General features: G+C 40.5%; 2 protein-coding genes across 4 annotated transcripts; both read left to right on the top strand.

Moving 5' to 3' along the window:
- The first annotated feature begins 5615 nt into the window (after positions 1 to 5615).
- cbx3b (chromobox homolog 3b) lies at positions 5616 to 10854 on the top strand. Of its 2 annotated transcripts, XM_061716676.1 has the most exons (7): positions 5616 to 5806; positions 6015 to 6058; positions 6673 to 6764; positions 6873 to 7013; positions 7131 to 7287; positions 7725 to 7894; positions 9685 to 10854. In XM_061716676.1, exons 1-7 carry the CDS (start codon positions 5659 to 5661, stop codon positions 9803 to 9805), a joined length of 873 nt encoding a protein of 290 aa, XP_061572660.1. In that variant the 5' UTR covers positions 5616 to 5658; the 3' UTR covers positions 9806 to 10854. The 2 variants fall into 2 exon arrangements, with proteins under 2 accessions (XP_061572660.1, XP_061572662.1); XM_061716678.1 differs by lacking the exons at positions 6015 to 6058; positions 6673 to 6764 and having other exon boundaries at positions 5667 to 5806.
- A 134-nt stretch (positions 10855 to 10988) lies between these two features.
- On the top strand, positions 10989 to 12910 carry snx10b (sorting nexin 10b). Of its 2 annotated transcripts, none has more exons than XM_061716680.1 (6): positions 10989 to 11191; positions 11398 to 11520; positions 11604 to 11704; positions 11813 to 11914; positions 12097 to 12306; positions 12440 to 12910. In XM_061716680.1, exons 1-6 carry the CDS (start codon positions 11159 to 11161, stop codon positions 12567 to 12569), a joined length of 699 nt encoding a protein of 232 aa, XP_061572664.1. In that variant the 5' UTR covers positions 10989 to 11158; the 3' UTR covers positions 12570 to 12910. The 2 variants fall into 2 exon arrangements, with proteins under 2 accessions (XP_061572664.1, XP_061572663.1); XM_061716679.1 differs by having other exon boundaries at positions 12097 to 12345.
- Positions 12911 to 13351: the final 441 nt, after the last annotated feature.

Genomic DNA, 13351 nt, shown 5'->3' with positions numbered 1-13351 from the left:
ATGTCGAAATGTCTATGTTTTTTCCATTTAAATTGCTCTGGATTTTCCTCAGCTTTCATAGAAACATTTACAGCTACCATGACCCAAACTGTGAATTTCATCAGTTTCAAAAAAGTGTTACAAAAGTCGAAAACTTAGATTTTCCATTTAAAAACCGCTATGATGACATCAGGCATGTGACCTGAGTAACACACATGCCTTGGGTCCGTTTTCTCCATTAACCACAACATTCACCAAACCACAACACCCCCCGTTTGTGTGAAACACTGATGTCTGAGGGAAAGAGAAATGCTTGTCACTGATGCCTGTTAATCAGTATTTAACAGGATGGGACGGCCTTCACATTATGGAACTGAAACCCCAGAAAGAGGCACGTGAGTGAAAACATACTGGCAACAGAAACACTTCTACTGACTGACTACTTCTGAAAACCGCTTTACTCACTTTGGCTGATCACAGTGCTCGGCTTATTGATACTGAAAAAAAAAATGATAATCACTGATGAGAATAATTTCTAAAATTCAGGATTTGCCCACATAACAGGTCAACTTTCACTTCAATGATAAATTAACAGAGCAATGTTCTCTGTTTCTCCCAAACTCATTAATAATAATAATAATAATAATAATAATAATAATAATAATAATCATCATCATCATCATCATCATCATCATCATCATCATCATAATAATCATAATAATACTACTAATACTACTACCACTACTACTAAAAATATTAATAATAATAATAATAATAATAATAATAATAATAATAATAATAATAATAATAATAATAATAATAATAATAATAACACTGGGAAAAGTTTCTGTGGCCAACAATATGTTCTAGGCACTGAAACTAGAGACAAACTCCTGCAGGAAAATACTGGTGCTGTGCTGACAAACTTAATCTGATACAAGAGAGATCCCTTTTCTCTTTGCCACTGTTGCAAACCTTTTTTTTCTGCCACACAGAACCCTACTGAGTACCACCAGAGTTGGGTGAAATGAAGACATCTGACCTCTCATACTTCCGTTTGTATTCATCCTGCATGTGTATGTTTCTCTGCATCATATCCAATAATTACCTTCAAAACTATGACATCTACATATGCAGGGAATCATTCATTCACTCAGCTAGCGAAGAGCTTGTTTAAAATGTCTCTCTTCGCTGCCATTTCCACTTATTCACCCAGGTTAATGCTTCATGAGAAAAACAGCAGCAACAAAAGCAGAACTCCCCATCAGGGCTGCAACCCGAGCTTCAGAGGAGAACAGAGAGAAAGCTTTGGGGGTCCGTCATGTGAAAAGCATCTAGGGTTGGCCTGAACCACACAGAACACTACTCACCCAAAACCCCCTCACAGCGGGATCCAGCCATCTGGACCTATTTCTGTTCAGGCAGGGAGGTTCTCAAGGGCTCATCTGTTCAGCGGATGCATTCGCAGTGGACAAGAAGAATGTGCTGGTCTGAGAGAAGTTGTTGATTTAAGGCATGACGAGATAACATAATATATCTTTTTACCATGTACACCTGAGCATGTCATTTCATCAACTTCTGTATTTCATTTTTAGTGCCATGGTCAATCTGGAGTTCAATCTGTTTGGTTTTAAGCACAAAAAGGCTTCAAACCCATAAATCACTGTATGGTGGTAAATTATTCAGGTTTTAAACATGTACAAAAAAATGTAATGTGTTCATGAAACTTCTAAAACCCTTCCTGGATCTTCAGTTTCCTTTAGAACATGTGTCATAAAATACATTTTATTAATAGTTGTTAAAAGCTATCAATTATTTGTCTTTTTGTGATTGATGTCTTGTCAATAATGTATAAACCTATCGTCTGATTATTATTTTTTATTTTTTTTATCTAGAATGTGGTGCTGGAATAACCTGTGTTTGGTGCATACATCCCAACATGATCCATATAGCAGAGCAGTAAATCCAGGGTCTCACTGCATGCACGACTGCCATTTTTACTCCTGCAGGGACAGCTTGGCCCCATTAGATGTTCAGTTACTATGGCAACTGCTGGTAAAACACCTCAAGTCATGACAGTGAGAGGTCAGAGGACAACAGCAGGCCATATAGATGATACACACACATTGCCACAGTTTCTGGGATGACTCCTGCACAAATCCATACAGAAAACATATATGTAGGGCTGAAAATGTGAAGGGTTGTAAAAGTTAAACACCAGACATAAGGGCACTTCACAGCCACTGTTCCCTGACTTGTTGAATAAACAGTTAGTGACTAAGTGACTCATTTGAGCCATTACAAACAAATTATTTACCTTTTATACAAGGTTAATTTTTCATTTATATTACCAAACAGGAAAAAAATGCCTTGAGATTATAACTGTATTTACAAAGAAGTCCCGCTGAAGGCAACAGCAGCAGAGTCAACAGAACAGAACTGACCACCATGTTGTAAACAGCATCAATATAGAATAAGGGAATATAAGTGTTTAATGCTTTTCATAACAAGAACAAACACAATTCAGAGGAGAATAAGAGAAAGTTTCTCTGCTTAATTAAAAAGTTAGTGCCTATACAAGAAGTAGCATGGGATCAAACTAAACTTGGTAAATGCTGTTAAGTTGTTCATAGCATCTTTGACACAGATTTAATAATAACCTTAGTGACTTTATCAGAACCTGCACATTCTCAGAATCACACCAACAGTACAGCTTCTTAGTTTCTTCTGCACAGGGGAGTTTAATGTTGTCAAGGCGGCAGGCTGAAATGACCATATATTGAGTTGCAACTTGCATAAGACCTGCTTCCTGTCCTCTTGAGACTTGAATCAATAGCCCCTCTTTTCTGGAGACAATATATACAACACATTAATCATCTATGCAAGCAACTTTTATCGGCTATTCCCTGAATTTTGAAAATAAAACCACTCTAATCACATCCCAAAGGTCCTCCCAGAGTTTTTTCATTGAGAAACTGAAATATCAACTCTCATCATTGCCTCTCCGTGCATTCCTCTATCGCTAGTGTAGTGCTTGCATAAGTACATTTCCTGGACAAACGCACTTGGTGTTACATAATCCTGCCTTGAGGATGAAACAAAATCAGTAACAGTAGCGCATCAGATGCCCTTCCAACGTGAGTCCACCTCCAAGTCAAATATTTTCTTCTGTTGCCTTGTGCTGTGAGTTCTGTTGCACACAGGCCCATTTTATTTAGAGGTGCATCTATTGACATTTTGGCCCAAAATAATCCAATATAGAAAGGCAGCGTCCCCTAGTGGTTGTTTTTCAAAGCAATTTGGGGAGAGGGGGGTTGATTATGGGTCAGGTCAGTGTCAGTGTTTCCCAACCCTGGTCCTCGAGCCCCTGTCCTGCATGTTAGATGCTACCCTGCTTCAGCACACCGTGATACAAGTACCTGTTTCATCAACAGAGTTGTGCAGACCTTGGTGACAAACTAATGAGGTCCATTAATTAGAATCAGGTGCGTTATACACACACACACACACACACACACACACACACATGATCATATACATACACACACACACACATAGACATACACACTGGCTTGTTCACCTGCATGCTGGCTCTCTAGTTTTTGGGTTTAGGTAGCGGGTAGCGATAGCTTAGCTCAGACTGCGATCAGATCTCAAGATTTAGGTCGATTGCTGTTATTGTTTTGGTTGGCTCCATGCCGGTTTCGTGCTTTGTTTGTGGTTTTTTGTTGCAGATTTCCAGTGCTTGACGTGTATTTCCGTGTGTTCCTGCTTCCTGGATTGGCAGTGGATGTCGTCACCCCCCCCCCCCCCAAAAAAAAAAAAAAAAAAAAAATCACTGGGTTTGTATACACTGGGTTAGTTGGTACGTGCTTATTTGCCCAATCAGTAAGTCTGGGATTGCTGATTGGCTAAAAATGAGCTGTCAATTAAATGTCCAGAATGCTGAACTCTACAGTGCCTTTTTGGTCGTTTGAAGAGAAAGGACCTCCTTAGAGAAAACCACATGACACCATAACTTAAAATAAAGCAACAATACAACAAAAGGAAATAAACTTACAAGGAAAAGTCTTGTTTATGGAAGTTTCTTTGTTTGGTAATCTTTAAATTGATCATGGAAAAACGTATTCATGCATTCATTTTTAGTAGGTTGGATTATTGCAATGGCATCTTTACAGGCCTAAACAAGAAATCAATCAGGCAGCTGCAGCTGATCCAGAAGTCCTTACAAACACAAGGAAAAACACAAGGAAACTGGACCATATTACAACGTATTCCAGTGCGTCAAAGGATAGTTTAAAATCTTACTGCTGGTCTACAAAGCACTGAATGGCCTTGGACCAAAATACATGCTTGATCTGTTAGTTCCTATGAAGCTCCCAGACCCCTGAGGTTCATCTGGATCTGGTTTGTTGTGGTTCCCAAGAACCAGAATCAAGCAAGGTGAGGCAGCGTTCAGTTATTCTGCTCCTCACCGGTGGAACAAACTTCCTGTAGACCTGAGGTCTGATCCAACTGTCAGCTCCTTTAAATCAGGCCTAAAAACATTACTGTTTACTGAAGCGTACTCCTAAATTAAATACTTACCTGCTGTACTCTACTGCCCTTATTTTTAACAACTTGTGCTTTTTTATTATTTTACCTATTTTCTAATAATTGTATTTGTTATTTACTGTTTAATTGTGTCTTGTCGCTTTTTGATGTTGATGTAAAGCACTTTGAATTACCTTGTGTTGAATTGTGCTATACCAGAGAAACGTCTGCCTTGATCAATTATTTCATATGTAAATTAGTTAGTGTTTTTTTTATTTGATCTTTATTCATCTTGAACAAAACAATAATAAAAAAAAACACACCATACATCAACAACAATAATAAAGCACAACCAGTTTTGTTCAAGAAGGGACAGGAAGAAGCAAATGCTTATCTAGTCCGGCCCCTTCTTGCAATATAAGAATATCCGATATATAAAAGAATAATAATAGCAATAACAATAATAATAACAACAATAATACATATATACAGTTTATACCCTTCTTCTTGACATATAAGAGTATGTCAATATAAAAGTAATTAAAAGACAAGTGAGTCAATAATAAAAGCAGCTAAAACGAAAGGCACCAAGCACAGTAGAGAAGAAAAAAAGTCAATGAAAAAAAACAAAAACAATCACTATAATAAAAGTAGCTAAAAAAAGAAAGAAAAGCATCATGCACAGAAGAAAAAAAGACAATGAAAAAAAATAAAATAAAAAAATCATGGTCATTATAACATCAAATGTTGGTAGTTCAGTATGAGAATCTGCTTATAGCAGCGTTTGAATATCTTGATGTTCTTGCAGACCTTCACACTTTCATTTCATTTTTTATTTGATGTATTTATTTATGTATTTATTTGTTATTCTATGAATTATACTCTGTTCAAAAAGAAAGTCGCAGAGAAAACCCCCCGTGTGTGTCTCCCAGCACATCTCTGCCATATCCATATGTGGCCCGTGGGTGGCGGGCCAGTTCCGGACCAGTGCAGCTGGGGAGGACCGTGAGGACCGGCGGACTGCGCTCTGATTGGTCGGCGCGCTGCGCGTCCCCGCCGTCTCCTCCCGGTTTTCCTGGCATGACCTTTTCCCTTGGCAACCACTTCCTCCGAGCATCCACGGCCATCTTTAATTCTCACTCATTCATGAAAAGTTGTTTCGCTCGTTTAAAAACTCCCCGACCGACACGTGTTCGCGGCCAGCGGCGTGGACGGGGCCGCGCGTGTTTGGTGCGTGTGCGCGTTGAGCAGAGAAACGCAAGACTGTCCGCCAAGATTATAAAACACCAACAGCGTACGTTCATGTGCTTCGTTGTGCCGTGTAGTGCTGTGCCTCACACAAGACTCCCCTCCATCCACGTTTTCAGGCGTCTCTCCTCAAAATCCGCTCGTAACTAAACCAAACATGTGTTCTCTCCTAACATGTTGCGTTTGGGACTGCTGCCTCCCAAACGAGACAGCAGGTGGAGCACTATAATAAATGTTTGCTTCATCGTCTGCAGGGCACAGCAGAGGAGTCAGTGGCGTCAATTCAGTGGAAGCTAAGGTATGGCAAGGTTACAAGTCACAGAACTTAACTATAGTATCAATCAACACGTCCAGCAAATACTGTAGCTTATCTGTACTGTGTGGTCAAGAAAATTGGAACTTTTTCAAATGCAGTCTCGCTCACTGCAAAAACTCTAAATCTTACCAGGAATATGTGTCTTATTTATAGTTAAAATGTCTCATTTTTAGTCAAAAAATCTCATTACACTTAAAACAAGAGTCATCACCAGAAAAATAACTTGTTATTTGACCATTTTCACCTGTTTCAAGTACATCTTCACTTGAAATAAGTAGAAAAATCTGATTTTTCCACTTATTTCAAGTCAAAATCTACTTGAAACAGGTGAAAATGGTTGTTTTTGAGTCTTGTCTTAAATGTAATGAGATTTTTTTTTTTTACTAAAAATTAGACATTTTAACTAGAAATAAGAAATATTCTTGTTAAGATTTTGAGTTTTTGCAGTGTATAATAACTAGTGAAATCGATCATGTTGTTCTGATTTGCATTTGTAGTGATTCTATATGTATTAAGTAATAGAATAATCAATACAAATAGACAGAGTAATTCCATAAATGTATTTAAAAAGCAAACATTTACATTTTCCCTTGAAGCCAAGGTGTGGCGGCTGCCGTAACTTGCCATACCCAATTGACGCCCCTGAGAGGAGTCCTCACTGCCACGGTGCCCTGCAGCTGTTAAACCGGTCCGCAGATCAAACTGTTTTATTTATGACGTTTAAACAAAACAAGACTCTTTCTGTTTCCCCATGTGCTCGTAAACGGCTCACTCGCTTCCCTGTTTTTCACGGCAGAATGAGGAAGAAGCAGACGGCCAAACAGAGGAAGACCGAGGAGCCTTCTGTTGTGCAGGAGTTCGTGGTGGAGAAGATCATCCGCAGGAGAGTGTTCAACGGACGAGTGGAGTACTACCTGAAGTGGAAAGGCTTCACCGAGTGAGTTTACTCTGCAACATGTCAGTCACTTGCTTGCTTTGCTTTTGTTGTTGTGTGAAACTCTTTTGCACATGACGGTGAAGACGCGCCGTCTCCTCCCTCTTGGTGTCGTCACAGTGCAGAGAACACGTGGGAACCTGAGGACAATCTGGACTGCCCTGAACTCATTGAGGAGTTCTTGAGAAACACTCATTTCCCTGAAGGGAATGAAGAAGAGCAAAGTGAGCAAGCGTTAATTCCCAAAGAAGAAATGACAGAGCAAGAGACGGAAATTGTGAGTGAGAAAAGTCTGGTGGAAATGTCTCTGCAGTTTGTTTTCCATGTTATTTACAGATCATAAGTGTCTAAAAATGCCTAAGGGGGCATATATTTAGATGGCTTCCTGTTAAGGACATTGCTTAAAGTTAAAAAAAAAAGAAAAATCAGGAAGCTTTTTGTAGAAATGGTGAGAATCACTCAAGCAGAGTTAGACCATTGTGGCAGAATTTGTTTCTACTCCAGTTTTAAAGCGGAACGTGAAACCACATGGCGTGCCAAGGTGGTACGTTATGCAATACTCCTGAAAGCGAAAGCAACCAAAAGTAATTTCACAATTATTCCTGCTGAGTGAAAAGTGCCACACCTTGTCCAACTCCTATGCAGATGTTGACTTTGTGGATTTTATTCTAACCTGTGCTGCAACTCTTCCTCCTCCTGTTATTCCTGCTGCAGTCCTGTGTGCAGTCCCAGCAGCAGCTTGAGGCTGTGCAGAGCGACGGCTGCCCCCTTCGGTCAGATGACAACCAGTCAGACGCCCCCACAGACCTCAGCACTTACCTCGAGCCTGAATGCATCATCGGCTCCACAGACAGAAAGGGAGAGCTCATGTTCCTCGTCAAATGGTAACTCCACTGCTTCCTCTTTACGTTGTCCTTGAATAAATGCCAGCATGTGGTTAAATGCTTGTTTGATGGTAAACAAAACACATGTTCGCGTTTGAGGTGGTGATATAAACATTCAAACTGGACTTCCTTTATGTATTTGTTGTCTTTAAACTTCCACTGCAAGGGAGGCAGAAAACCCCAGCAGGCGCGCTTTGCCCTTATCATCCCAGTCGGCCTTGATGTCACATAGTCAGTTGGCTTTTGATTGTGTACACCTGTACAATCATTTACAGAGTCACACAGCCCACACCTGCCGCTCTGAGGCTCCTAGCGTTCGCTCTGCTCTTTACTCATCTCATGGTCAGTGATGGTGTCCTGGACTCCATTGTGTTCTGAAAGGTACAGTGACACTTTTGAACCTCTCAAATGTAGACTGGTTTAAAAGTACAAAAAAAACAACCCTTCAAGTCCTTTTGGTGCATAATCTGAACCAAGTGAAAGCAAAACGGCCAAGCAGCAGGACACTGAAGAAAGACCTGAAACTGTCGAAGACAAAACAAATGAAAAAATAAGCGGTTAAACCCTCAGCTTGTTTTGCTGGTTGATAAAATAGATCTGTGTTTGTGCTGCAGAAGTGTTTGAGGAAGGCTGTGACTTTACAAAAATGTCAGGGTTTTATTCTCATAGACTTATCGAAAGGACCAATTGCTTCCTTTATCAGCCAACTTTGCTGATTTTTCATACAAAATCTATTTTATTAATCTCAAGGATTACTATCCATCTTCTTCTTCGTAATTTCTATTAAAAAAAATTTATTTGCTCATTTGAGGGCTGGTTCTGAAATAGTGTATAAGTACCAAAAAAAAAAAAACTCCCACGGTGATAAATGTAGAAGTTCCTGTCTTTGACAAAAACATTTAATCTCAACCACGTTAGCTGGTTAGCATCAGTGCACGGTGAATCTATCATGTCTCTGCAGTTTTAGCTGCAACTCTGGTTGAGTCGCTTGAAGATTTGAACTCTTTTCTGTGCTTTCCTCCTGAAATGTTTCAAGTTGTTGTCGTGTTGTGAAGTTAGGCCTGGTTATGTCCAGTTCATTACCCTTAGTACAGCTATACTTCAACACGAAAGGATATGAACCTTTTTATTTTGCTCGAGGATAATATTCCAGAGAATCATTTAATAGGTATTTTAATCATATAGTAATAAATTATGTTTGAGAGGAAGTAGCCCCGTCTTGTGTGGTTCTGAAAGAGTCTGTAGTTTCAAGCCCATGCTTGTGTCTATTTCAAGAGCCCTGATCTGATTCAGAGCTCCTCTCTGAAAGCAAACTTTATTTAGAAACACAAGGAATGTGTGGACTTTGAAAGATTATGTTTTATCACGTGTGTACAGACATTCATCTGCACAGCCTGTAAACATGCAGCATTGACTCTTAGAGGGTGGCAACACAGCATAAATCGGCTGAGACTGGCTCACGTGAAACAAACAGAGTTGTTTTATATCTCTCATTTTGGTCTTTTTTTTTGTGGGGATGCAGCTTTCATCTGCTTAAATGCCACTGAAACTAAAGATTCACGTACTTGCATATCTAGTGTTTCCTTCATGACGACATATTTTGACATGAACTTTGTGAACTATGTGCTGCTGTTGAAAGTGGCAGGCCGGTTGAATGTTTTCCTCCCTCGTTCTTTTCTCGTCCTTTTCTTTTTGTGTTTTTATTATGTAAAGCACCTTGAATTGCCTCGTTGCTGAAATGAGCTATAGATAATAGACTTGCCTTGACTCTGTGTTTTTTCCACTTGCAGGAAAAACTCAGACGACGTCTCCCTGCTCCCGGCCCATGAAGCAAGCGCCAGATGTCCCCAGGTGGTCATCGACTTCTACGAGCAGAAGCTGACCTGGCACTGCGAAGACGAGGAGCAGTAGAGGCCGTGCGTGGGTTGTGTGGAGAGGACTAACTCACGAACAGCTGCGCTCTCACCTGAAGCTTAGTTTAACCTCCATCAAGCATCCTCCACCAGCTGACATTACAGGCGCATCACGTGAAGTCAAGGAGTTTCCAGCTCTTGCAGGGGCGAGATTATTGGCGCAGGTTCAATGTGAAGCGCGCTCAGCCGCCTGGTGCTCAGTAAGACCACTTTGCCTTTCGAGGGCACGGCAATGGAGACTAAAATGTATCTAAAGTGCAGAGCAGCCGATGATTTGAGGCCAGACTAACCCCTTGCAGCTTTTTTCTTGTCATTATGTAGCAGACTCAATCACTGTGGATGTTTTTATTTTTAAGATATTGTTATTTGAATCATTGACTTTTGTAAAATCCTGTTTAGCCTCAACAATATTCCCCTGGGAGGGTTTAGTGTGTTTTATTTCTTGTGATGCAGCCCCTAGTGATGAACTTGCTGTCCAGTCTTTACCTGTAGCGCGAGTAGCTTTTATTCAGAGCTCAAGATGTGTGACGTGTTGGTTGAACGTTCATGGTGTGAGGTGTTTATTGCCCCAGGTTCTACCCTATCTACTGTATGTGTTAAATATACAAAAAGTGTTACCCAATAGAAATTTCAAACCTTTTTTTCAACACTTTTTCTCCTCCTTTTGTTTGATCATTCATTCTGAAAAAGTCGTTTAGTTATTTGGTGCTTTTACCCAAAGGGAGGTCTTGGTAGACTTATTTAAAATGTCCTGTTTCTAAAAGTAACTCTACTCCTGACAGCATACACATACTAATACAAACCTTTGTACTCCTATGGAAGGGATGGCAGTTGTTAAATGTAGCACTGTAGTTTTAAGACAGGGAATTGTCACTAACTGCTATTATACAGCTCTATTTACTTCTACCTGATGGCACTGTCCTTACTCTACATATCTCCCATGACTGTTATGGGACACCCAGCTGAACCTTAAACACACCTGCTACTGAACTACTGTAACTGTTGACCATGGATCTGTGAAGTCTGAATAAAAGAAGACTTTTATGACTTTTTTTTTTTCTCTCACAATTCATTTTGATCCCATGAGCTTCATTCAAACAGCTGGTCCAGCTTCATGAAAGCCAAGTCAGGTGTGTTTGGATTTATTGTCAGTCATAGGCTGTAAACTGAGCATTGGTGTTTTTGAAAGTTTTTATTTGACAGTTACAGGGGGAGTGGCTTGTGTCAGTCTTGTGACTTTATTTTGAAACATTTGCTGCTGGACAGTGAATTACAAAGAAGAAGCACAACACATCAGCATTTTCGGTCTGACTGTATATTACTGAGATTCCGTCCTTAGACATTTTGGATTATGACAGAAGAAAGTGACAACAAAATGACTCAGGTATGTCTTAAGTTATGTTATATATTGATATTTTTCTTTTGAAAAATGTTTGATTAAAACTTGAGTTGCCTTTAAAACAACTCGTTTTCATGTACTGTGTGAGAAAGGACATGCCGTTGGAATTTCCTATCCTTGTTTTTTTTAAACACTTGTCATCACGCTTCCTCTTTTGATCAATAAAAAGCCTTCCCCTTTTTTCACGACAGTGCATTCGGGTCTGTGTGTCTCCTGCCTCCATGCAGCAGCTCATCAGCGTCTGGGTGCGGGACCCACGGATACAAAAGAATGATTTCTGGCATGCCTACATAGATTATGAAATCTGTTTACACGTAAGTGTAATGATGTGATGAAGTTACTCGATTTATGGCTTCTGTTTGTGTGGCCTGTGTCAAACTGGTGCATCCCTTTTCAGACGGACAGCGTGTGTTTCACCAAGAAGATCTCGAGTGTGAGGAGGAGGTACAGCGAGTTTGTTTGGCTCAGACAGAAACTGCAGGAAAATGCACTGCTCATGTGAGTTTGTTCACTGAACTAAAATGAGACAAGCGTGACAAAAGTTGTAGTCTTGTTAAAAGTAATCACATTTATGTTTTGTTTTTTTTCAACTTTGTTTTTTTGCAGGATCCGGTTACCGGAGCTGCCCCCCAAAAACCCTTTCTTCAGCCTCAACAACGCCCGGCAGATTACTGAACGAATGAAAGGACTCCAGCGGTTCTTAGAAGAGTAAGAAAGACTTCAGAGATCAATATGTTTAATGAACTTTGACACATTACAACACAGCAACACAACTGGTATGCACTAGTTCCCGTCACATCCAGACCACATAACTGCTGGTTTCACATCCATTAACTGTACAATAAACTGAATAACTAACCCTCACGTGTTTTATTGTTCCATTTTCTCAGAATCCTTGGAAGTCCTCTGGTGCTGTCTGACAGCTGCCTGCACCTTTTCCTGCAGTCAGAGCTCAGCGTGTCCAAGATTGAGGCCTGTGCTGCTGGAAGGACCAACTACTCTGTGGCCCAGGCCGTCCAGCGCAGCGGCCTGAGGAGATTCCACTCAGTAGAGGACCTGCAGAAGGACCTCAGCCTGTCTTGTGACTCTGACTCAGATAGGTATTGTAATGCTGGACTTTCCCAAACCCTTTCAAGGAAGTACGCAAAAAAAAAGGCAAAAACATTATGCTTTGTCAATAATGCCAAAATGGAGTTTAAAGTTAAAACTCTGCTCTTGTTTGTGTTCTTCCAGCTCAGAATGTAAAGATCCAGAGCCCAAGATGAAAGATTTGGCAACTAAGAAACCTGACAGCACTCCTTCTCTTGATTTGTTGGGGGCCAGCCAGGAGGAAATGCTCAGAGTCTCATCTGGTTCTTCATGAAAACAGTGTTCTCATTCTTCTGGGGGGAAACATGCGAAAGGCTATCGACTTCTACTCTGCATTCCACTTTTGAAACTGTTGGGGGGGGCTGCACTGCATCGTTGCACCAAATGACTTGATTACTAGTAAGTAATAAGTCAGGTTGTGAGAGTAGTTTAAGATTCAAAGCAGAAGAGTACATAGTATTTAAAATGCTGTCATTTTGATGTTTAGTTTTGTCAATAGTTTTCAGCAACATTTTTCCTGAAGGTGGCAGTGTTGTCTCAGTTTCATAGTGCCTTATGAACACACGCTGCAGTTGTCTCTACCTATATCTGCTCCATAAACAAACTTTACAGAAACATCATGAATTTTTGTCATTCATACTAAGAAAATGGCCCAATATGTTCAGATAACAGACTAATATTTCAAGCAGTGACAGCCAAATGTGTCCGCCTATTATAGTGTTGAGTGTGAGAAGCTTGTCATGTGATGGCCCCTGCAGCGCTTAGCAGAATGACATTTCTAATAAGGTCTCTACAGAGTTTTCACACAGCTCTCCTGTCAGGTGTGTGGCTGGTAGGAGGTCCTGTGGGATCTCAGGGGACTCTCCTGTCTGATGGGGTTACCAGGTAGACGGGCTTCATTGCTCCCTACTGAACAAACCGCCAGCTGCATTGACAAGCCCCCCTTTTTAATGTCTCTTCCTTGCTTCGTGTTAGCAGGAGCTTGCTGTCACTGCTGTCACTGTGTCCATACATGCATGCATGCATTTATGTGTTCTCCACCATGTGTCTGCAAAG

Source organism: Cololabis saira, chromosome 3 (genome assembly GCF_033807715.1).
Source record: "Cololabis saira isolate AMF1-May2022 chromosome 3, fColSai1.1, whole genome shotgun sequence".
Classification (NCBI taxonomy): domain Eukaryota; kingdom Metazoa; phylum Chordata; class Actinopteri; order Beloniformes; family Belonidae; genus Cololabis; species Cololabis saira.
This window is presented reverse-complemented; position numbering and strand designations above follow the sequence as displayed.

Excerpts from the sequence above, each read along its gene's own strand:
- cbx3b (XM_061716676.1), top strand. The coding sequence starts at position 5,659 with ATGAAAAGTTGTTTCGCTCGTTTAAAAACTCCCCGACCGACACGTGTT. Across the intron at positions 5,807-6,014 it reads GATTATAAAACACCAACAGC|GGCACAGCAGAGGAGTCAGT; the intron begins GTACGTTCATGT and ends CATCGTCTGCAG. Across the intron at positions 7,288-7,724 it reads CAGAGCAAGAGACGGAAATT|TCCTGTGTGCAGTCCCAGCA; the intron begins GTGAGTGAGAAA and ends TTCCTGCTGCAG.
- snx10b (XM_061716679.1), top strand. The coding sequence starts at position 11,159 with ATGACAGAAGAAAGTGACAACAAAATGACTCAG. Across the intron at positions 11,521-11,603 it reads ATTATGAAATCTGTTTACAC|ACGGACAGCGTGTGTTTCAC; the intron begins GTAAGTGTAATG and ends ATCCCTTTTCAG. Across the intron at positions 11,705-11,812 it reads CAGGAAAATGCACTGCTCAT|GATCCGGTTACCGGAGCTGC; the intron begins GTGAGTTTGTTC and ends GTTTTTTTGCAG.